This window comes from Nerophis lumbriciformis, linkage group LG26 (assembly GCF_033978685.3).
Source record: "Nerophis lumbriciformis linkage group LG26, RoL_Nlum_v2.1, whole genome shotgun sequence".
In the NCBI taxonomy this organism is placed as follows: Eukaryota; Metazoa; Chordata; class Actinopteri; order Syngnathiformes; family Syngnathidae; genus Nerophis; species Nerophis lumbriciformis.
Window position 1 is genome coordinate 4,250,001 of NC_084573.2, and position 22,902 is coordinate 4,272,902.

At 42.1% G+C, this 22,902-nt stretch overlaps 1 protein-coding gene across 2 annotated transcripts in view; it reads right to left on the bottom strand.

The window, feature by feature from the left end:
• paplna (papilin a, proteoglycan-like sulfated glycoprotein) overlaps window positions 1–22,902 on the bottom strand; it is a 65,742-nt gene that overhangs the window by 13,878 nt on the left and 28,962 nt on the right. For both annotated transcript variants that reach the window (XM_061987637.2, XM_061987638.2), the window contains exons 9-15: window positions 21,429–21,604; window positions 21,237–21,360; window positions 21,030–21,156; window positions 19,086–19,290; window positions 16,304–16,333; window positions 16,074–16,224; window positions 10,345–10,422 (exon numbers count right to left, since the gene is read on the bottom strand). In XM_061987637.2, coding sequence (XP_061843621.1) covers window positions 10,345–10,422; window positions 16,074–16,224; window positions 16,304–16,333; window positions 19,086–19,290; window positions 21,030–21,156; window positions 21,237–21,360; window positions 21,429–21,604 — 891 coding nt within the window. The remainder of the gene's footprint in view (window positions 1–10,344; window positions 10,423–16,073; window positions 16,225–16,303; window positions 16,334–19,085; window positions 19,291–21,029; window positions 21,157–21,236; window positions 21,361–21,428; window positions 21,605–22,902) is intronic.

Sequence of the window (22,902 nt, forward strand, 5' to 3'; positions counted from 1 at the left end):
TTAAATGGTGTAGAAAACAAATGCTTTATTAAACTAGGTGAGACAATTCCTGAAGGAATTGCGTGTGAATGCTGCAATGCTGAAGTTGAACTGAAATGCTGACAGAATGTAGTATGAATGGATTTTGAATTTCCAGGAAAACCAGAATTTGGTTTGGAACTTGGGGAAGTGTTAGTTTGAATGTGCAGGATGAGTGGAATGTGTTGAAGGAGGAATGGTTTGAATAGGTTGAAAAATGTGGGAATAGTGGAAGTTTGAAAAATGTCCCATTCATTTCAATGGGAACTTCCTGGAAATTTGGGAATTTGGGGAAAAGCGGGATTTTTTTGGAAATGATTAGGAGCATGAATGTCCTGAACGAGCTGAATTGGTTGGTGTTGGAATTGTTTGAATCGGTCAAGAAATGTTGAAGTAGTAACAGTTTTTTAATTGTGAAATGATGTTAGGGAATTTCGGGAAAATCGGGAAATTTTCAAAACCAACTTGTTTTTTTGTCCTGACAAAGGAATGTTTTGACGATTTAAATTTTAACTAATTTTTTTTTTTTAAATCCCGCTTTTCCCAAAATTTTCAGGAATTTCCCATTCAAATGAATGGGACATTTTTCCAAGTTGCACAATTTCCAAATTTTTCAAGCTATTCAAAGCATTCCAACATCAACACATTCCACTCATCCTGGACATGAGTTAGAAAAAATTCCAGGAATTGCCAGAATTCCCGGTTTTCCCAAACGCTATTTTCACCCTTTTTTCCGGCGACTACTCCTTTCACATTTTTCAACCCACTTCAACTGTTCCAGCATCAAAACATTCCTCTTAGTCAGGACAAAAAAATGAATTATTTTTTTTTTGAACTGGAAAAATTCCTGGTTTTCCCGAAATTCCAAAAATTCCAGTTTTTTTTTCTAACTTTATTTCCAACCTTTTTTAGTGCGATGACTCCTTTCACATTTTTCAACCCACTTCAACCATTCCACCGTCAAAACATTCCTCTTAGTCAGGACAAAAAACAAAGTTGGTTTAAGAAATTGAAAAATTCCCGGTTTTCCCGAAATTCCTTAATACCATTTTTCAATTTATACCACTTTAACCAATTTAAATTTTAACTAATTTTTTTTTTTTTAAATCCCGCTTTTCCCCAAATTTCCAGGAATGTCCCATTCAAATGAATGGGACATTCCTGGAAATTTGGGGAAAAGCGGGATTTAAAAAAAAAGGATTAGTTAAAATTTAAAAGTTGCACAATTTCCACATTTTTCAAGCTATTCAAAGCATTCCAACATCAACACATTCCACTCATCCTGGACATCATTTTTCCAAGTTAGAAAAAATTCCAGGAATTGCCAGAATTCCCGATTTTCCCAAACGCTATTTTCACCCTTTTTTCTGGCGACTACTCCTTTCACATTTTTCAACCCACTTCAACTGTTCCAGCATCAAAACATTCCTCTTAGTCAGGACAAAAAAAACAAAAAGAAAATTTTTAAACTGGAAAAAGAACTGGTTTTCCCGAAATTCCTGTTTTTTTCTAACTTTATTTCCAACCTTTTTTAGTGCAATGACTCCTTTCACATTTTTCAACCCACTTCAACTGTTCCACCGTCAAAACATTCCTCTTAGTCAGGACAAAAAACAAAGTTGGTTTAAGAAATTGAAAAATTCCCGGTTTTCCCGAAATTCCTTAATACCATTTTTCAATTAAAAAAAAACTGTTACTACTTTAACCGATTTAAATTTTAACTAATCATTTTTTTTTAAATCCCGCTTTTCCCAAAATTTTCAGGAATTTCCCATTCAAATGAAAGGGACATTTTTCCAAGTTGCACAATTTCCACATTTTTCAAGCTATTCAAAGCATTCCAACATCAACACATTCCACTCATCCTGGACATAAGTTAGAAAAAATTCCAGGAATTGCCAGAATTCCCGGTTTTCCCAAACGCTATTTTCACCCTTTTTTCCGGCGACTACTCCTTCCACATTTTTCAACCCACTTCAACTGTTCCAGCATCAAAACATTCCTCTTAGTCAGGACAAAAAAAACGATTTTTTTTTTTTTTTTTTTGACCTGGAAAAATTCCTGGTTTTCCCGAAATTCCAAAAATTCCCTTTTTTTTCCTAACTTTATTTCCATCCTTTTTTAGTGCGATGACTCCTTTAACATTTTTCAACCCACTTCAACCGTTCCACCGTCAAAACATTCCTCTTAGTCAGGACAAAAAACAAAGTTGGTTTAAGAAATTGAAAAATTCACGGTTTTCCTGAAATTCCTTAATACCATTTTTCAATTTAAAAAAACTGTTACTACTTTAACCGATTTAAATTTTAACTCATCATTTTTCCCCCAAAATTTCCAGGAATTTCCCATTCAAATGAATGGGACATTTTTCCAAGTTGCACAATTTCCACATTTTTCAAGCTATTCAAAGCATTCCAACATCAACACATTCCACTCATCCTGGACATAAGTTAGAAAAAAATTCCAGGAATTGCCAGAATTCCCGGTTTTCCCAAACGTTATTTTCACCCTTTTTTCTGGCGACTACTCCTTTCACATTTTTCAACCCACTTCAACTGTTCCAGCATCAAAACATTCCTCTTAGTCAGGACAAAAAAATGAATTTTTTTTTTTTGAACTGGAAAAATTCCTGGTTTTCCCGAAATTCCAAAAATTCCAGGTTTTTTTTCTAACTTTATTTCCAACCTTTTTTAGTGCGATGACTCCTTTCACATTTTTCAACCCACTTCAATCGTTCCACCGTCAAAACATTCCTCTTAGTCAGGACAAAAAACAAAGTTGGTTTAAGAAATTGAAAAATTCCCGGTTTTCCCGAAATTCCTTAATACCATTTTTCAATTTATACCAATTTAAATTTTAACTAATATATTTTTTTTTAAATCCCGCTTTTCCCAAAATTTCCAGGAATGTCCCATTCAAATGAATGGGACATTCCTGGAAATGTGGGGAAAAGCGGGATTTAAAAAAAAAAGGATTAGTTAAAATTTAAAAGTTGCACAATTTCCACATTTTTCAAGCTATTCAAAGCATTCCAACATCAACACATTCCACTCATCCTGGACATCATTTTTCCAAGTTAGAAAAAATTCCAGGAATTGCCAGAATTCCCGATTTTCCCAAATGCTATTTTCACCCTTTTTTCTGGCGACTACTCCTTTCACATTTTTCAACCCATTTCAACTGTTCCAGCATCAAAACATTCCTCTTAGTCAGGACAAAAAAAACGGGAAAAGAAATTTTGAACTGGAAAAATTCCTGGTTTTCCCAAAATTCCTAATTTTTTTTCTAACTTTATTTACAAATAAATGATAAATGGGTTATACTTGTATAGCGCTTTTACAACCTTTTTTAGTGCGATGACTCCTTTCACATTTTTCAACCCACTTCAACCGTTCCACCGTCAAAACATTCCTCTTAGTCAGGACAAAAAACAAAGTTGGTTTAAGAAATTGAAAAATTCCCGGTTTTCCTGAAATTTCTTAATAGCATTTTTCAATTTAAAAAACTGTTACTACTTTAATCGATTTAAATTTGAACTAATAATTTTTTTTTAAATCCCGCTTTTCCCAAAATTTCCAGGAATTTCCCATTCAAATGAATGGGACATTTTTCCAAGTTGCACAATTTCCACATTTTTCAAGCTATTCAAAGCATTCCAACATCAACACATTCCACTCATCCTGGACATAAGTTAGAAAAAATTCCAGGAATTGCCAGAATTCCCGGTTTTCCCAAACGCTATTTTCACCCTTTTTTCCGGCGACTACTCCTTCCACATTTTTCAACCCACTTCAACTGTTCCAGCATCAAAACATTCCTCTTAGTCAGGACAAAAAAAACGAAAAAAAAATTTTTGAACTGGAAAAATTCCTGGTTTTCCTGAAATTCCAAAAATTCCTGTTTTTTTTCCTAACTTTATTTCCAACCTTTTTTAGTGCGATGACTCCTTTCACATTTTTCAACCCACTTCAACCGTTCCACCGTCAAAACATTCCTCTTAGTCAGGACAAAAAACAAAGTTGGTTTAATAAATTGAAAAATTCCCAGTTTTCCTGAAATTCCTTAATACCATTTTTCAATTAAAAAAAACTGTTACTACTTTAACCGATTTAAATTTTAACTAATATATTTTTTTTTTAAATCCCGCTTTTCCCAAAATTTTCAGGAATTTCCCATTTAAATGAATGGGACATTTTTCCAAGTTGCACAATTTCCACATTTTTCAAGCTATTCAAAGCATTCCAACATCAACACATTCCACTCATCCTGGACATAAGTTAGAAAAAATTCCAGGAATTGCCAGAATTCCCGGTTTTCCAAACGCTATTTTCACCCTTTTTTCCAGCGACTACTCCTTCCACATTTTTCAACCCACTTCAACTGTTCCAGCATCAAAACATTCCTCTTAGTCAGGACAAAAAACGAAAAAAAAAATTTTGAACTGGAAAAATTCCTGGTTTTCCCGAAATTCCAAAAATTCCTGTTTTTTTTCCTAACTTTATTTCCAACCTTTTTTAGTGCGATGACTCCTTTCACATTTTTCAACCCACTTCAACCGTTCCACCGTCAAAACATTCCTCTTAGTCAGGACAAAAAACAAAGTTGGTTTAAGAAATTGAAAAATTCCCGGTTTTCCTGAAATTCCTTAATACCATTTTTCAATTAAAAAAATCTGTTACTACTTTAACTGATTTAAATTTTAACAAATTTTTTTTTTTTTAAATCCTGCTTTTCCCCAAATTTCTCAAATGAATGGGAGATTTTTCAAAGTTGCACAATTTCCACATTTTTCAAGCTATTCAAAGCATTCCAACATCAACACATTCCACTCATCCTGGACATAAGTTAGAAAAAATTCCAGGAATTGCCAGAATTCCCAAACGCTATTTTCACCCTTTTTTCTGGCGACTACTCCTTTCACATTTTTCAACCCACTTCAACTGTTCCAGCATCAAAACATTCCTCTTAGTCAGGACAAAAAAACAAATTATTTTTTTTTGAACTGGAAAAATTCCTGGTTTTCCCGAAATTCCAAAAATTCCTGTTTTTTTTTCTAACTTTATTTCCAACCTTTTTTAGTGCGATGACTCCTTTAACATTTTTCAACCCACTTCAACCGTTCCACCGTCAAAACATTCCTCTTAGTCAGGACAAAAAACAAAGTTGGTTTAAGAAATTGAAAAATTCCCGGTTTTCCCGAAATTCCTTAATACCATTTTTCAATTTAAAAAAAACTGTTACTACTTTAACCAATTTAAATTTTAACTTTTTTTTTTTTTTTAAATCCCGCTTTTCCCAAAATTTCCCATTCAAATGAATAGGACATTTTTCCAAGTTGCATAATTTCCACATTTTTCAAGCTATTCAAAGCATTCCAACATCAACACATTCCACTCATCCTGGACATAAGTTAGAAAAAATTCCAGGAATTGCCAGAATTCCTGGTTTTCCCAAACGCTATTTTCACCCTTTTTTCTGGCGACTACTCCTTTCACATTTTTCAACCCACTTCAACTGTTCCAGCATCAAAACATTCCTCTTAGTCAGGACAAAAAACGAAAGAAAAAAATTTTGAACTGGAAAAATTCCTGTTTTTCCCGAAATTCCAAAAATTCCTGTTTTTTTTTCTAACTTTATTTCCAACCTTTTTTAGTGCGACGACTCCTTTCACATTTTTCAACCCACTTCAACCGTTCCACCGTCAAAACATTCCTCTTAGTCAGGACAAAAAACAAAGTTGGTTTAAGAAATTGAAAAATTCCCGGTTTTCCCGAAATTCCTTAATACCATTTTTCAATTAAAAAAAACTGTTACTACTTTAACCGATTTAAATTTTAACTAATAATTTTTTTTTAAATCCCGCTTTTCCCAAAATTTCCAGGAATTTCCCATTCAAATGAATGGGACATTTTTCCAAGTTGCACAATTTCCACATTTTTCAAGCTATTCAAAGCATTCCAACATCAACACATTCCACTCATCCTGGACATAAGTTAGAAAAAATTCCAGGAATTGCCAGAATTCCCGGTTTTCCAAACGCTATTTTCACCCTTTTTTCCAGCGACTACTCCTTCCACATTTTTCAACCCACTTCAACTGTTCCAGCATCAAAACATTCCTCTTAGTCAGGACAAAAAACGAAAAAAAAAATTTTGAACTGGAAAAATTCCTGGTTTTCCCGAAATTCCAAAAATTCCTGTTTTTTTTCCTAACTTTATTTCCAACCTTTTTTAGTGCGATGACTCCTTTCACATTTTTCAACCCACTTCAACCGTTCCACCGTCAAAACATTCCTCTTAGTCAGGACAAAAAACAAAGTTGGTTTAAGAAATTGAAAAATTCCCGGTTTTCCTGAAATTCCTTAATACCATTTTTCAATTAAAAAAATCTGTTACTACTTTAACTGATTTAAATTTTAACAAATTTTTTTTTTTTTAAATCCTGCTTTTCCCCAAATTTCTCAAATGAATGGGAGATTTTTCAAAGTTGCACAATTTCCACATTTTTCAAGCTATTCAAAGCATTCCAACATCAACACATTCCACTCATCCTGGACATAAGTTAGAAAAAATTCCAGGAATTGCCAGAATTCCCAAACGCTATTTTCACCCTTTTTTCTGGCGACTACTCCTTTCACATTTTTCAACCCACTTCAACTGTTCCAGCATCAAAACATTCCTCTTAGTCAGGACAAAAAAACAAATTATTTTTTTTTGAACTGGAAAAATTCCTGGTTTTCCCGAAATTCCAAAAATTCCTGTTTTTTTTTCTAACTTTATTTCCAACCTTTTTTAGTGCGATGACTCCTTTAACATTTTTCAACCCACTTCAACCGTTCCACCGTCAAAACATTCCTCTTAGTCAGGACAAAAAACAAAGTTGGTTTAAGAAATTGAAAAATTCCCGGTTTTCCCGAAATTCCTTAATACCATTTTTCAATTTAAAAAAAACTGTTACTACTTTAACCAATTTAAATTTTAACTTTTTTTTTTTTTTTAAATCCCGCTTTTCCCAAAATTTCCCATTCAAATGAATAGGACATTTTTCCAAGTTGCATAATTTCCACATTTTTCAAGCTATTCAAAGCATTCCAACATCAACACATTCCACTCATCCTGGACATAAGTTAGAAAAAATTCCAGGAATTGCCAGAATTCCTGGTTTTCCCAAACGCTATTTTCACCCTTTTTTCTGGCGACTACTCCTTTCACATTTTTCAACCCACTTCAACTGTTCCAGCATCAAAACATTCCTCTTAGTCAGGACAAAAAACGAAAGAAAAAAATTTTGAACTGGAAAAATTCCTGTTTTTCCCGAAATTCCAAAAATTCCTGTTTTTTTTTCTAACTTTATTTCCAACCTTTTTTAGTGCGACGACTCCTTTCACATTTTTCAACCCACTTCAACCGTTCCACCGTCAAAACATTCCTCTTAGTCAGGACAAAAAACAAAGTTGGTTTAAGAAATTGAAAAATTCCCGGTTTTCCCGAAATTCCTTAATACCATTTTTCAATTAAAAAAAACTGTTACTACTTTAACCGATTTAAATTTTAACTAATAATTTTTTTTTAAATCCCGCTTTTCCCAAAATTTCCAGGAATTTCCCATTCAAATGAATGGGACATTTTTCCAAGTTGCACAATTCCCATATTTTTCAAGCTATTCAAAGCATTCCAACATCAACACATTCCACTCATCCTGGACATTCAAACTAACACTTTCCCATGTTGTTATTATGCTGTTTGTTACTTATGTATGTTATGTTGCAGCTATTTCAAATAGTTTTGTCGATTTGTTCTGGCCTGAAACAAATTGGCCTTTGTAACATATCTTTGTCTTTGTGTGTTGTATGTAGAGCACATTGTTTGTGTGTTGTATGTAGAGCACATTGTTTGTGTGTTGTATGTAGAGCACATTGTTTGTGTGTTGTATGTAGAGCACATTGTTTGTGTGTTGTATGTAGAGCACATTGCTTAGCAGAGTTGAGTGATGCAAATGCATGTCAAGTTGATCAACACATTGTATTATTCTCCAGTGCAATAACAGTACTGAAATGAAGGCTAAAAGGGCATTACACATAACACATTACTTTTTGGTGTAAGTAACTGAGTTAGTAACTGAGTTACATTTGAAATAAAGTAACTAGTAACTAGTTACTGGTTTTCAGTAACTAACCCAACACTGCTAATTCCAAAAATTCCCAGATTTCCAGGTTTTCTTGGACAATTTTTCCCATTCAAAATAAATGTTTCAAATCTCCACCATTTGCCAGAATTCCCAGTTTTCCAAACGCTATGTTCACCCTTTTTTTCCCTGGCAACTCCTTCTTCCACGTTTTTCAACCCACTTCAACCGTTCCACCATCTAAACCAGGGGTGCTCATTACGTCGATCGCGAGCTACCGGTCGATCTCGGAGGGTGTGTCAGTCGATCACTAGCCAGGCATTAAAAAAAGTAGTCCTAAAAATGAGCGATCATAAATCTTCACTATGACGTCACTTTCGTCACTTGATTGACATTCACGGCACCCGAGGGTCTTCTGAGATGACGCTGGCTGCTGCCAGCTCATTAAAATTACCGACTGGAAGGCGAGAAACACTTTATTTCAACAGACTCTGGCGCCGTACCTGTCGTCAAAACTCCAAAGACCGACTGCACAGTTGCGCTAACAAAATAAGAGTCTCAGAAGGCTGGCGTGCACAAGCTAGCAAGCTACGGAGTTTGCCGCCAATGTATTTCTTGTAAAGTGTATACAAAGGAGTACGGAAGCTGGACAAATAAGATGCCAAAAACCAACCACTTTCATGTGGTATTGGACAGAAAGGAGGACTTTTTTCTCCTCCATTCGAAAATGTGGACGTTTTTAGCACCACTGTCTGATTCCAATCAATGCAAGTCATCAGAATCAGGTAATACACCAACTTATATTCTTGTCTTCATGAAAGAAAGGAATCTATATGTGTTAAACATGCTTGTATTATCTTTAAACACCTTTAACATGTTAACAATATTAACTATATGTGTTAAACATGCTTGTATTATCTTTAAACATTTTTAAGTTGTTAACAATATTAACTATATGTGTTAAACATGCATGTTTTATCTTTAAACACCTTTAACTTGTTAACAATATTAACTATATGTGTTAAACATGCTTGTATTATCTTTAAACACCTTTAAGTTGTTAACAATATTAACTATATGTGTTAAACATGCTTGTATTATCTTTAAACACCTTTAAGTTGTTAACAATATTAACTATATGTGTTAAACATGCATGTTTTATCTTTAAACACCTTTAACTTGTTAACAATATTAACTATATGTGTTAAACATGCTTGTATTATCTTTAAACACCTTTAACTTGTTAACAATATTAACTATATGTGTTAAACATGCTTGTATTATCTTTAAACACCTTTAAGTTGTTAACAATATTAACTATATGTGTTAAACATGCTTGTATTATCTTTAAACACCTTTAACTTATTAATAATATTAACTATATGTATTAAACATGCTTGTATTATCTTTAAACACCTTTAAGTTGTTAACAATATTAACTATATGTGTTAAACATGCTTGTATTATCTTTAAACACCTTTAACTTATTAATAATATTAACTATATGTATTAAACATGCTTGTATTATCATTAAACACCTTTAATTTATTAACAATATTAACTATATGTATTAAACATGCTTGCATTATCATTAAACACCTTTAATTTATTAACAATAGTAACTATATGTATTAAACATTCTTGTATTATCATTAAACACCTTTAATTTATTAACAATATTAACTATGTGTTAAACATGATTGCATTATCATTAAACACCTTTAATTTATTAACAATATTAACTATATGTGTTAAACATGCTTGTATTATCTTTAAACACCTTTAACTTATTAATAATATTAACTATATGTATTAAACATGCTTGTATTATCATTAAACACCTTTAACTTGTTAACAATATTAACTATATGTGTTAAACATGCTTGCATTATCATTAAACACCTTTAACTTGTTAACAAAAACATATATTTCATAAATAAGTAAATATAAATGATATATATGAATGAGGTAGATCCCCACGACTTGATCAATTGAAAAGTAGCTCGCCTGCAGAAAAAGTGTGAGCACCCCTGAAATACACATTCCTCTTAATCAGGACAAAAAACAAATTTGTTTTTTGGAACTGGAAAAATGTGTTGAAGGAGGAATGGTTTGAAAAATGTGGGAATTGTGGAAGTTTGAAAAATGTCCCATTCATTGTGAATGGGGGGAAAATGAAGTGAAGAGGAAAGAGTCCCTCACCTCCATGCTGGGGCTGGTAAGAATGCAGGCCAGTGTGGGAGCTCTGGTATCCTCTGCGGTCGTGAAAACTGGGCACAGCTGCAAAATAAACAGGAGGATTTTATCACTTTAAGCCTTGTTGTGTTGTCAGGCTTTCCCAAACCAATGTAGCACAAATATTAGGAGTGTCGAACAAAATAGTTTCCTCAATGAATCACGATTACTATTTGTAGTGTTGTACCGATACCAATATTTTGGTACCGGTACCAAAATGTATTTGCATACTTTTCTAAATAAAGGGGACCTCAAAAAATTTCATTATTGTATTTATTTGAACAAAAAATCTTAGTGTACATGAAACATATGTTTATTATTGTCATTTAGTCCTTAAATAAAATAGTGAACATACTAGACAACTTGTCCTTTAGTAGTAAGTAAACTAACAAAGACTCCTAATTAGTCTATGCAGTAACATATTGTGTCATTTATACACCTATTATTTTGTACACATTATGAGGGACAAACTGTAAAAAATTTATTATTAATCTACTTGTTCATTTACTGTTAATATCTGCTTTTTTTCCTGTTTTAACATGTTCTATCTACACTTCTGTTAAAATGTAATAATCACTTATTCTTCTCTTCTTTGATACTTTACATTAGTTTTGGATGATACCACACATTTAGGTATCGATGCGATACCAAGTAGTTACAGCAGGGGTGTCAAACCTTTTAATAGGGACCCAAACAAGTTTTGCATTGAATATTGAACAAGCAAGGCTTTTCTAACTTTATAGTGACATGCAAAATTGAGTTTCAAATAATATTAATAATAGTTAAAAAATATCAATGGCATATCAAATAAAATTTAAATAAAAATTGAATGCCTCTTTTCTATTTGCAGCCTTCTCAGGTAGATATCAAAATAAACTTTTTCCACAGGCTAATAATAAATTTGAAAATAAAATAACAATATTGAATGAATCAAACATTCAAGCCTTGAAGTAGCACGACAAAGTGCATGAATAAAACGTTAATTATTGCTCAGTTTGCTACACTGATTTGCTTTAACACTGAATATGGAACAAGCAACGCTTATATCACTTAATAGTGCAAAATCAACTTTCAAAAAAACATCAATGGTATATTATATAAAATTGAAAAAAAAAAAAATTGAATGCCTATTTTCTATTTGCAGCCTTCTGAGATAAATATCAACATTAACTTGGTGGGAGGAGGCGGGGTTTGGTGGTAGCGGGGGGTGTATATATAGAGTTAGTGCTGCAAAGGGCTTCTGGGTATTTGTTCTGTTGTGTTTATGTTGTGTTACGGTGCCGGATGTTCTCCCAAAATGTGTTTGTCGTTCTTGTTTGGTGTGGGGTCACAGTGTGGCGCATATTTGCAACAGTGTTAAAGTTGTTTATACGGCCACCCTCAGTGTGACCCGTATGGCTTGCATTCGCTTGTTTTTGTGTAAAAGCCGCATGTATTACGTGACTGGTTGTATGGAGGAAAAGCGGACGTGACGACTTGTTGTAGAGGACGTTGAAGGCAGTGCCTTTAAGGCACGCGTCCAATAATGTTATCCAGGTGTAAATCGGGAGAATGGTTGCCCCGGGAGATTTTCGGGAGGGGCACTGAAATTCGGGAGTCTCCCGGGAAAATCGGGAGGGTTGGCAAGTATGAGTATTAGCGGTGTTACAGCGGCACCGCCGGGCTCTAATGTTAATTTGATATTGCCTCAAGGGCCAAATGAAATTACACGGCGGGCCAAATTTGGCCCGCGGGCCAGAGTTTGACACCCATGATACATTGGTCATATTCAAAGTCCTCTTGTGTCCAGGGACGTATTTACTGAGTTTATAAACATAATATGATAAGATGTGACAATAAAAAATCTATTTGTAATCATAGTAGTATCGACTAAATACGCTATTGTACTTGGTATCATTACACGGAGGCAAAAACTCGGACATGCGAGGAGTTCGGGGAAGCCATGGAAAACGACTTCCGGACGGCTTCGAAGCAATTCTGGACCACCATCCGCCGCCTCAGGAAGGGGAAGCAGTGCACTATCAACACCGTGTATGGCGAGGATGGTGTTCTGCTGACCTCGACTGCGGATGTTGTGGATCGGTGGAGGGAATACTTCGAAGACCTCCTCAATCCCACCAACACGTCTTCCTATGAGGAAGCAGTGCCTGGGGAGTCTGTGGTGGACTCTCCTATTTCTGGGGCTGAGGTTGCTGAGGTAGTTAAAAAGCTCCTCGGTGGCAAGGCCCCGGGGGTGGATGAGATCCGCCCAGAGTTCCTTAAGGCTCTGGATGCTGTGGGGCTGTCTTGGTTGACAAGACTCTGCAGCATCACGTGGACATCGGGGGCGGTACCTCTGGATTGGCAAACCGGGGTGGTGGTTCCTCTCTTTAAGAAGGGGAACCAGAGGGTGTGTTCTAACTATCGTGGGATCACACTCCTCAGCCTTCCCGGTTAGGTCTATTCAGGTGTACTGGAGAGGAGGCTACGCCGGATAGTCGAACCTCGGATTCAGGAGGAACAGTGTGGTTTTCGTCCTAGTCGTGGAACTGTGGACCAGCTCTATACTCTCGGCAGGGTCCTTGAGGGTGCATGGGAGTTTGCCCAACCAGTCTACATGTGTTTTGTGGACTTGGAGAAGGCATTCGACCGTGTCCCTCGGGAAGTCCTGTGGGGAGTGCTCAGAGAGTATGGGGTATCGGACTGTCTGATTGTGGCAGTCCGCTCCCTGTATGCTCAGTGCCAGAGCTTGGTCCGCATTGCCGGTAGTAAGTCGGACACGCTTCCAGTGAGGGTTGGACTCCGCCAAGGCTGCCCTTTGTCACCCATTCTGTTCATAACTTTTATGGACAGAATTTCTAGGCGCAGTCAAGGCGTTGAGGGGCTCTGGTTTGGTGGCTGCAGGATTAGGTCTGTGCTTTTTGCAGATGATGTGGTCCTGATGGCTTCATCTGGCCAGGATCTTCAGTTCTCACTGGATCGGTTCGCAGCCGAGTGTGAAGCGACTGGGATGAGAATCAGCACCTCCAAGTCCGAGTCCATGGTTCTCGCCCGGAAAAGGGTGGAGTGCCATCTCCGGGTTGGGGAGGAGATCTTGCCCCAAGTGGAGGAGTTCAAGTACCTCGGAGTCTTGTTCACGAGTGAGGGAAGAGTGGATCGTGAGATCGACAGGCGGATCGGTGCGGCGTCTTCAGTAATGCGGACGCTGTATCGATCCATTGTGGTGAAGAAGGAGCTGAGCCGGAAGGCAAAGCTCTCAATTTACCGGTCGATCTACGTTCCCATCCTCACCTATGGTCATGAGCTTTGGGTTATGACCGAAAGGACAAGATCACGGGTACAAGCGGCCGAAATGAGTTTCCTCCGCCGGGTGGCGGGGCTCTCCCTTAGAGATAGGGTGAGAAGCTCTGCCATCCGGGAGGAGCTCAAAGTAAAGCCGCTGCTCCTCCACATGTAGAAGAGCCAGATGAGGTGGTTCGGGCATCTGGTCAGGATGCCACCCGAACGCCTCCCTAGGGAGGTGTTTAGGGCACGTCCGACCGGTAGGAGGCCGCGGGGAAGACCCAGGACACGTTGGGAAGACTATGTCTCCCGGCTGGCCTGGGAACGCCTCGGGATCCCACAGGAAGAGCTGGACGAAGTGGCTGGGGAGAGGGAAGTCTGGGCTTCCCTGCTTAGGCTGCTGCCCCCGCGACCCGACCTCGGATAAGCGGAAGAAGATGGATGGATGGAAGGATGGATCATTACAGTGGATGTCAGGTGTAGATCCACCCATGGCATTTGTTTACTTTGTGATGCCGGCGAGCTATGGTGAAGCATGTTTATAGTCCTCGTCCTCCAGTGATTGTACTTGTAAGAAACATACTTTATTTGTCACCATTGAGGCGAGGATTAGTGATTTCGAAGTAGCTAAAACACTGTGGATGGACATTAGCCGCTAGCTAGCTAGCCACATCTTTAAAGCACCTCTTCCTGAGGGTGTTTCAGTGTTATAACGTCACCTTTATCTTTACTTTCTATACCAGAATGCGTCCGTTGTCCCTTTTCTGTCTACAGACTGTGTCTGCTTGTAAGTACTCTGTGTGTGTGCGCTGCCGAACATGCTCCTCTGCTCATAAATAAAGATTGATTGATTGATAAAATGCAATGTCACCACGTAACGACGCGCCGTCATGCTTGTTAAAAAAAAGGGAGGGGAGGGGAAGACCGCTACTTTTTAGAGGCGGTATATGATTCATTAGTATCGCGGTACTTTACTAGTACCGGTATACAGTATATAAACTAGAGATGCGCGGTTTGCGGGCACAACCGCGGAGTCCGCGGATAATCCGCGGATCGGGCGGATGAAATTTAAAAAAATTAGATTTTATCCGCGGGTCGGGTCGGGCGGTTGAAATAGAAAAAATTAGATTTTAAAAAGATTCAGGCGGGTGGCAGTTAAACCAATTGGGAAATATATATACATAGTTAAATGTTGTTACCCACATACGAAAAACGAGCAGGCACCTGCAGCATATGCCACAACAGAAGAAAAAAAAAAAAAAGAGATGGACACTTTTACGGAGCGGAGAAGGCCCCCGACGCCTCGCCGGGGTCCGGGACCGAGGCCCCTTCCCCCGAGAGGGCCCAACCGGGAGCCGTAGCTGAGGCGATCCGCGAGAAGGGCCCGACGCATGTCCAGGGTCACCACCGCGCCCACCGCACCGACACCCCGCCTCGTCCGCCTTCGCCGCGGCCGGCGTCACGCGCAGCAGGTAAGCAGCTTACCTGCCCGCCACCCCCGTGGCCGGGGGCTCGTAACAGGGGTCACTCCGCGCGCTCCGCCCGCGCAGCTTACCTGCCCGCCACCCCTGTTGCCGGGGGCGCGTAACAGGGGTCACTCCGCGCGCAGTGCGCTCACGAAAGGGGTGGGGCTCACCCTGGTTGATATAGACAGCAGCTAGGACGGTGGCCATGGACGTCGGAACCCGCTAAGGAGTGTGTAACAACCCACCTGCCGAATCAACTAGCCCTGAAAATGGATGGCGCTGGAGCGTCGGGCCCATACCCGGCCGTCGCCGGCAGCGAGACGCGCTTGGAGGTGCGCTCAGCGCGGCTCCCATATGATTGCGCACTGGTGTGCGTCTGGGTCGTGACAGCGCGGCACGCGAATGTCTGTGCTGCATTGGATCAGTCTCCTTTCTTTAACAGGCAAAAGCTTTATAACCTCACTAATGCCTTGCATCGTCTATATTAGATATATAACAACGGGCGGGTGCGGGCGGATGCGGTTCTGATCAAATGTTAGATCGGGTGGATTGCGGATGGTTGACGACTTTCTGATGCGGTTGCGGATGAAATAATTGCCTATCTGCGCATCTCTAATATAAACACATATGTATAAATATACATATATAAATATTTTGTTTGCTTTTTTAAGATCTGTCCTGTACAGATTTACTTTATTAAAGCAAAGTGTTGGATACTTCTCTTGTTTGTATTTGACTTTAGTAAATGTTTGGGGAGAATTTCATCAAACAAAACCAGTTTTCTTTGACGTAATATAAAAATATATCAAATCTGTTTATCTATTTAATGGAGGAATGTAATAGTCCATCATAGAGCTGGCACCCAGTGTTAGTAAAAAAGTATTGATTTTGAATCGTGTGATGGCCAAATATTCATAAACAAATACTGTACATACATTGGTCACCCGTGACCCGTTTCGGTATGCTCACCCTGTGGGCGGGAGCACGGCTGGTTGTTGCAGTTCTCCATGGCGGCGGGCGTGGCCTGGGGGTAGCATCGCTCGGCAGGGTAGCGGTTGCCCTCGCGGTCTGCGCAGACCACCTGACGGTCCCGGGACCCGCCGGTGCAGCTCCTGGAGCACTGAAGGGGGGAGGCGGCACACGGCACCATTAGGTAAGAAAGCAAGGGGCGGGGAAAAAGGAGACGGCGACTTACTCACCAGGCCCCACTCGCTGACGTGCCAGCTGATCTGTGGCGAGCAGACGAAGACATGAGTTGTCGTCGTGGGGAGAAGATCAATAAAATGTTAAGTTGGATAAAAAGCAGAAGGTAGACGTCCTCACTAATGATGCCCAGCATTGAAACTACCTTGACTATACATACACGTCCTTTAGAACCCACTTTCAGTTGGACTTGTAAAAGCTGACCTTGGATCCACCTTGTTGGTTGGGAAATGACCAAAATTCAATGTCAAATCAATGTCACAACCATTGAATAAACATTGCCAAAAAGCATGTGGTTGCAAAGTTGTAGAATATTGGTTGGGAATTTACCAAAATTCAATGGTCAAATCAACGTCAGAACCCAACATTGAATAAACGTTGTCAAAAAGCATGTTGTTTCAACGTTAGGTTTAAGTTACTCAACGTCAGGATCTAATTCAACAAGTTCTCAACGTCCATCCATCCATCCATCTTCTTCCGCTTATCCGAGGTCGGGTCGCGGGGGCAGCAGCCTAAGCAGGGAAGCCAAGACTTCCCTCTCCCCAGCCACTTCGTCCAGCTCTTCCTGTGGCACCCCGAGGTGTTCCCAGGCCAGCCGGGAGACATAGTCTTCCCAACGTGTCCTGGGTCTTCCCCGTGGCCTCCTACCGGTCGGACGTGCCCTAAACACCTCCCGAGGGAGGCGATCGGGTGGCATCCTGACCAGATGCCCGAACCACCTCATCTGGCTCCTCTCCATGTGGAGGAGCAGCGGCTTTACTTTGAGCTCCTCCCGGATGACAGAGCTTCTCACCCTATCTCTAAGGGAGAGACCCGCCACCCGGCGGAGGAAACTCATTTCGGCCGCTTGTACCCGTGATCTTGTCCTTTCGGTCATAACCCAAAGCTCATGACCATAGGTGAGGATGGGAACGTAGATCACCGGTAAATTGAGAGCTTTGCCTTCCGGCTCAGCTCCTTCTTCACCACAACGGATCGATACAGCGTCCGCATTACTGAAGACGCCGCACTGATCCGCCTGTCGATCTCACGATCCACTCTTCCCTCACTCGTGAACAAGACTCCGAGGTACTTGAACTCCTCCACTTGGGGCAAGATCTCCTCCCCAACCTGGAGATGGCACTCCACCCTTTTCCGGGCGAGAACCATGGACTCGGACTTGGAGGTGCTGATTCTCATCCCAGTCGCTTCACACTCGGCTGCGAACCGATCCAGTGAGAGCTGAAGATCCTGGCCAGATGAAGCCATCAGGACCACATCATCCACAAAAAGCAGAGACCTAATCCTGCAGCCACCAAACCGGATCCCCTCAACGCCTTGACTGCGCCTAGAAACTCTGTCCATAAAAGTTATGAACAGAATGGGTGACAAAGGGCAGCCTTGGCGGGGTCCAACCCTCACTGGAAAGGTGTCCGACTTACTGCCGGCAATGCGGACCAAGCTCTGACACTGATAATACAGGGAGCGGACCGCCACAATCAGACAGTCCGATACCCCATACTCTCTGAGCACTCCCCACAGGACTTCCCGAGGGACACGGTCGAATGCCTTCTCCAAGTCCACAAAGCACATGTAGACTGGTTGGGCAAACTCCCATGCACCCTCAAGGACCCTGCCGAGAGTATAGAGCTGGTCCACAGTTCCACGACCAGGACGAAAACCACACTGTTCCTCCTGAATCCGAGGTTCGACTATCCGGCGTAGCCTCCTCTCCAGTACACCTGAATAGACCTTACCGGGAAGGCTGAGGAGTGTGATCCCACGATAGTTAGAACACACCCTCCGGTTCCCCTTTTTAAAGAGAGGAACCACCACCCCGGTCTGCCAATCCAGAGGTACTGCCCCCGATGTCCACGCGATGCTGCAGAGTCTTGTCAACCAAGACAGCCCCACAGCATCCAGAGCCTTAAGGAACTCCGGGCGGATCTCATCTACCCCCGGGGCCTTGCCACCGAGGAGCTTTTTAACTATCTCAGCAACCTCAACCCCAGAAATAGGAGAGCCCACCACAGATTCCCCAGGCACTGCTTCCTCATAGGAAGACGTGTTGGTGGGATTGAGGAGGTCTTCGAAGTATTCCCTCCACCGATCCACAACTTCCGCAGTCGAGGTCAGCAGAACACCATCCTCACCATACACGGTGTTGATAGTGCACTGCTTCCCCTTCCTGAGGCGGCAGATGGTGGTCCAGAATCGCTTCGAAGCCGTCCGGAAGTCGTTTTCCATGGCTTCCCCGAACTCCTCGCATGTCCGAGTTTTTGCCTCCGCGAGCGCTGAAGCCGAACACCGCTTGACCTGTCGGCACCTGTCCGCTGCCTTAGGAGTCCCATGAGCCAAGAGAACCCGATAGGACTCCTTCTTCAGCATGTTACAGTTAGCATTTTAGCCTAATAACATTAGCCTGCTAACTTTTTTAGCTAATTCAACTGGTATTTAGCATATTTCAGTATTTCACGAATGCGAACCTTTAAGCATGTTATAGATAGATAGATAGATAGATAGATAGATAGATAGATAGATAGATAGATAGATAGATAGATAGATAGATAGATAGATAGATAGATATTGGAAACTAACAATATATATATAGTACAGGTTTTGAAGGTGAAAACTACCAAAATGGCCCGCGCATGCTTTGGTTTGTTTGGGCACGGCTGGTTTAGACCCAAACCAACACATATAAGGGAGTGGAAGACGGGGGGGGGAATAGTGACTCAAGGGTTAAACCAAATCAACACCAAAGAAAACAGGAAGTTATGACAAGCGGTTGCCTCGTACCTTGTTCGGTCTTGAAGCCTGACGGTCGTTGCACGGGTGCAGGTTGCAGTTCTGCGTGGCCGCCGGAGCCTGGGAGTACTGGCCGCAGTAAGTGTCCTGCACGGTGCGGGGCGCCGATCCGTCGCGGTAGCTGCAGTGCACGCTGCGCACCTGTTTGCCCGCGCCGCAGGTAACAGAGCAGGCGTTCCATGGACCGGTTTTCCAGCTGAGAACAAAGTCCGTTGTTACACTTCTTTTGTTTTTATAGTACGGGACAAACGGTAATTACAATATTAGTGTAGACAGTTTAAAAACTACCCTTGTGTGGATGGAGGTCGTTGTAACCCCAAATATGCGTTTTAGAAACTCTCCGTGTTGGTGTGGACCCCGGCCTTCGATGAAGAGAGCAGTTGGGATTGTGGTCTACAACTAAAAACTAAGGTTTTGGCCAAGGACACGCATTGTTGTGGGTTTCCTGCACGTCGTCTTCATTACTAAAGGAAAAATCTTAATCGGCGAGAGACATTTTCAAGTATGTTTCTTTTTTTTGGAGTGGTCGGCTTGAAGCGTCCCTCTGTCTCGGACTCCCTTGTCGTCATTTAAAGTTAAGTTAAAGTACCAATGATTGTTAGGTGTAGCGAAATTATTCTCTGCATTTGACCCATCACCCTTGATCACCCCCTGGGAGGTGAGGGGAGCAATGGGCAGCAGCGGTAGCCAATTCCAACCCTTGATGCTGAGTGTCAAGCAGGGAGGTAATGGGTCCCAATTTTATAGTCTTTGGTATGACTATATTTGGGGTTTGAACTCACAGCCTACCGATCTCAGGGCGGACACTCTAACCACTAGGCCACTGAGTAGGTGACATGAGTGGTATAGTTTGGTTTACTAGTTTCGAGGACCCGCCTTATCTTGCCTCCGATTGGCCAGTCTGTAATGTTTGGCCCTCACCTTAGCCAATTGTGGCTCATCGTAGGAACACCAACCAATCATCACGGATGTTCTCGTTCATCCAAGTCATTGGATTTTTTTTGGCCTGGGTTCGCAGTCAATTTTCTTTCTTTGTAGCTTTCAGCTTTGATGTAAGCTACCTCGTTGTTAAAAAATTTAGTTAAGCTACGTAGCTTAGCTACATGTAGCTTGTTACTGCCCAGCACTGGCTGTTTGTGGAGAATAAACTAACTTGCCTGAGAAGAAACGAGTAGTTTCTTACTGGTAAATCTCCATCCATCCATCCATTTTCTTCCATCTACCAAAGGCCGAAGCCCAGACTTCCCTCTCCCCAGCCACTTGGTCCATCTCCTCCGGGGGGATCCCGAGGCGTTCCCAGGCCAGCCGGGAGACATAGTCTTCCCAACCTGTCCTGGGTCTTCCCTGTGGCCGGTCGGACATGCCCTAAATAGTGTCAAAGCGCTTTGACTTCCTTAGAAAGGTAGAAAAGCGCTAAACAAGTACAACCCATTTACCATTTAAACTCCTCCCTAGGGAGGCGTTCGGGTGGCATCCTGACCGGATGCCCGAACCACCTCATCTGGCTCCTCTCGATGTGGAGGAGCAGCGGCTTTACTTTGAGCTCCTCCCGAATGACCGTGATCATGTCCTTTCGGTCATAACCCAAAGTTCATGACCATAGGTGAGGATGGGAACGTAGATCGATCGGAAAATTGAGAGCCTTGCCTACCGGCTCAGCTCCTTCTTCACCACAATGGATCGATACAGCGTCCGTATTACTGAAGACGCCGCACCGATCCGCCTGTCGATCTCATGATCCACTCTTCCCTCACTCGTGAACAAGACTCCAAGGTACTTGAACTCTTCCACATGGTAAATCGTTCAATCCTGATTTTGTACGCTTCTAAGGTGAAATAAAAAGTCTTCACCTTGGGTTTTTGTTCCAATATTTACTCGTAATAATATCATCGAGTGTCTGAATAATGTATAAATATCTGCAGAGAAGATGCGCACCTGTAGGTGGAGGGGCAGGCTTGTGCGTTGCAGGTTCTGTTGCTCTCGGGCCGAGCCAGAGAGGCGCAGAGGTAGTCGGGGGAGGCCTCGTTGTCCATGTTGCAGAAGACATTTCGAGACTGGTAGCCTGGGGCAGGATGACAACTTTCACGACTAAAGAAACGACAACAAGAATTAAGGAGCGTTTCTTCAGTGCGGGTCTCCAACCTGATCCACACTCTGCGCTGCAGGCGGACCACGAGCCGAAACGCCAGGTGTATCCCTCCCTGAGGTGTCCCACGGGAACGTAGAACTCGTACTGCACTCCTGAGTTGTGCTCCTGGCTGATCAGCTGTCAAGGGGAAAAAAACCTAAATCCCCAAACAGTTCACATGAGTCCTCTTGAGGAGATGCTCTTACCTCCACAACCAGAGGTTCTGTGGTGGGTCCACGGCCGATGATTGTTTCAGGAGTGTGAGGGTCTCCCTCAGCACCTCGCTGATAGTAAAGCACGGTGCCGGCGATGTTGGTCGCCCGGGAGGACTCAATGGACCAACGGCCGTTCAGGTAGTAATCTCCATGCAGGTTCTTAATGGCTGACCACACACACACACACACGTTAGATGCTATCTAGAAATGCCAGTCGAGTGAATCAAAAAGGAAAACCATCCATCCATCCATCTTTTTCCGCTTATCCGAGGTCGGGTCGCGAGGGCAGCAACCTAAGCAGGGAAGCCCAGACTTTCCTCTCCCCAGCCACTTCGTCCAGCTCTTTCCGGGGGATCCCGAGGCGTTCCCAGGCCAGCCGGGAGACATAGTCTTCCCAACGTGTCCTGGGTCTTCCCCCCTGTGGCCTCCTACCGGTCGGACGTGCCCGAAACACCTCCCTAGGGAGGTGTTCAGGTGGCATTCTGACCAGATGCCCGAACCACCTCATCTGGCTCTTCTCCATGTGGAGGAGCAACTGCTTTACTTTGAGCTTCTCCCAGATAACAGAGATTCTCACCCTATCTCTAAGGGAGAGCTCCGCCACCCGGCGGAGGAAACTCATTTCGGCCGCTTGTACCAGTGATCTTGTCCTTTCGGTCATAACCCAAAGCTCGTCATAACCATAGGTGAGGACAGGAATGCAGATCGCCCAGTAAATTGAGAGCTTAGCCTTCCGGCTCAGCTCCTTCTTCACCACAACGGATCGATACAGCGTCCACCTGTCGATCTCACGATCCACTCTTCCCTCACTTGTGAAGGTACTTGAACTCTTCCACATGGGACAAGATCTCTTCCCCAACCCGGAGATGACACTCCACCCTTTTCCGGACGAGAACCATGGACTCGGAGGTGCTGATTCTCATCCCAGTCGCTTCACATTACGCTGCGAACCGATCCAGTGAGAGCTGAAGATCCTGGCCAGATGAAGCAATCAGGGCAACATCATCTGCAAAAAGCAGAGACCTAATCCTGCAGCCACCTCAACGCCCTGACCGCACCTCGAAATTTTGTCCATAAAAGTTATGAACGGAATCGGTGACAAAAGGACAGCCTTGGGAGGAGTCCAACCCTCCCTGGAAACGGGTCCGACTTACTGCCGGCAATGCGGACCAAGCTCTGAAACTGATCATACAGGGAGCGGACCGCCACAATCAGACAGTCCGATACCCCATACTCTCTGAGCACTCCCCACAGGACTTCCTGAGGGACACGGTCGAATGCCTTCTCGGTGGACTGCTTGGGCAAACTCCCATGCACCCTAAAGGACCCTGCCGAGAGTATAGAGCTGGTCCACAGTTCCACGAACCATCTAATAAGTGTCAAAACAAGAAAACTAAACATATTCAGTAGAACCTCGATTTACAAAGGCATCTATTTGCGTCCTTTACGGTTTACGTAGTTTAGT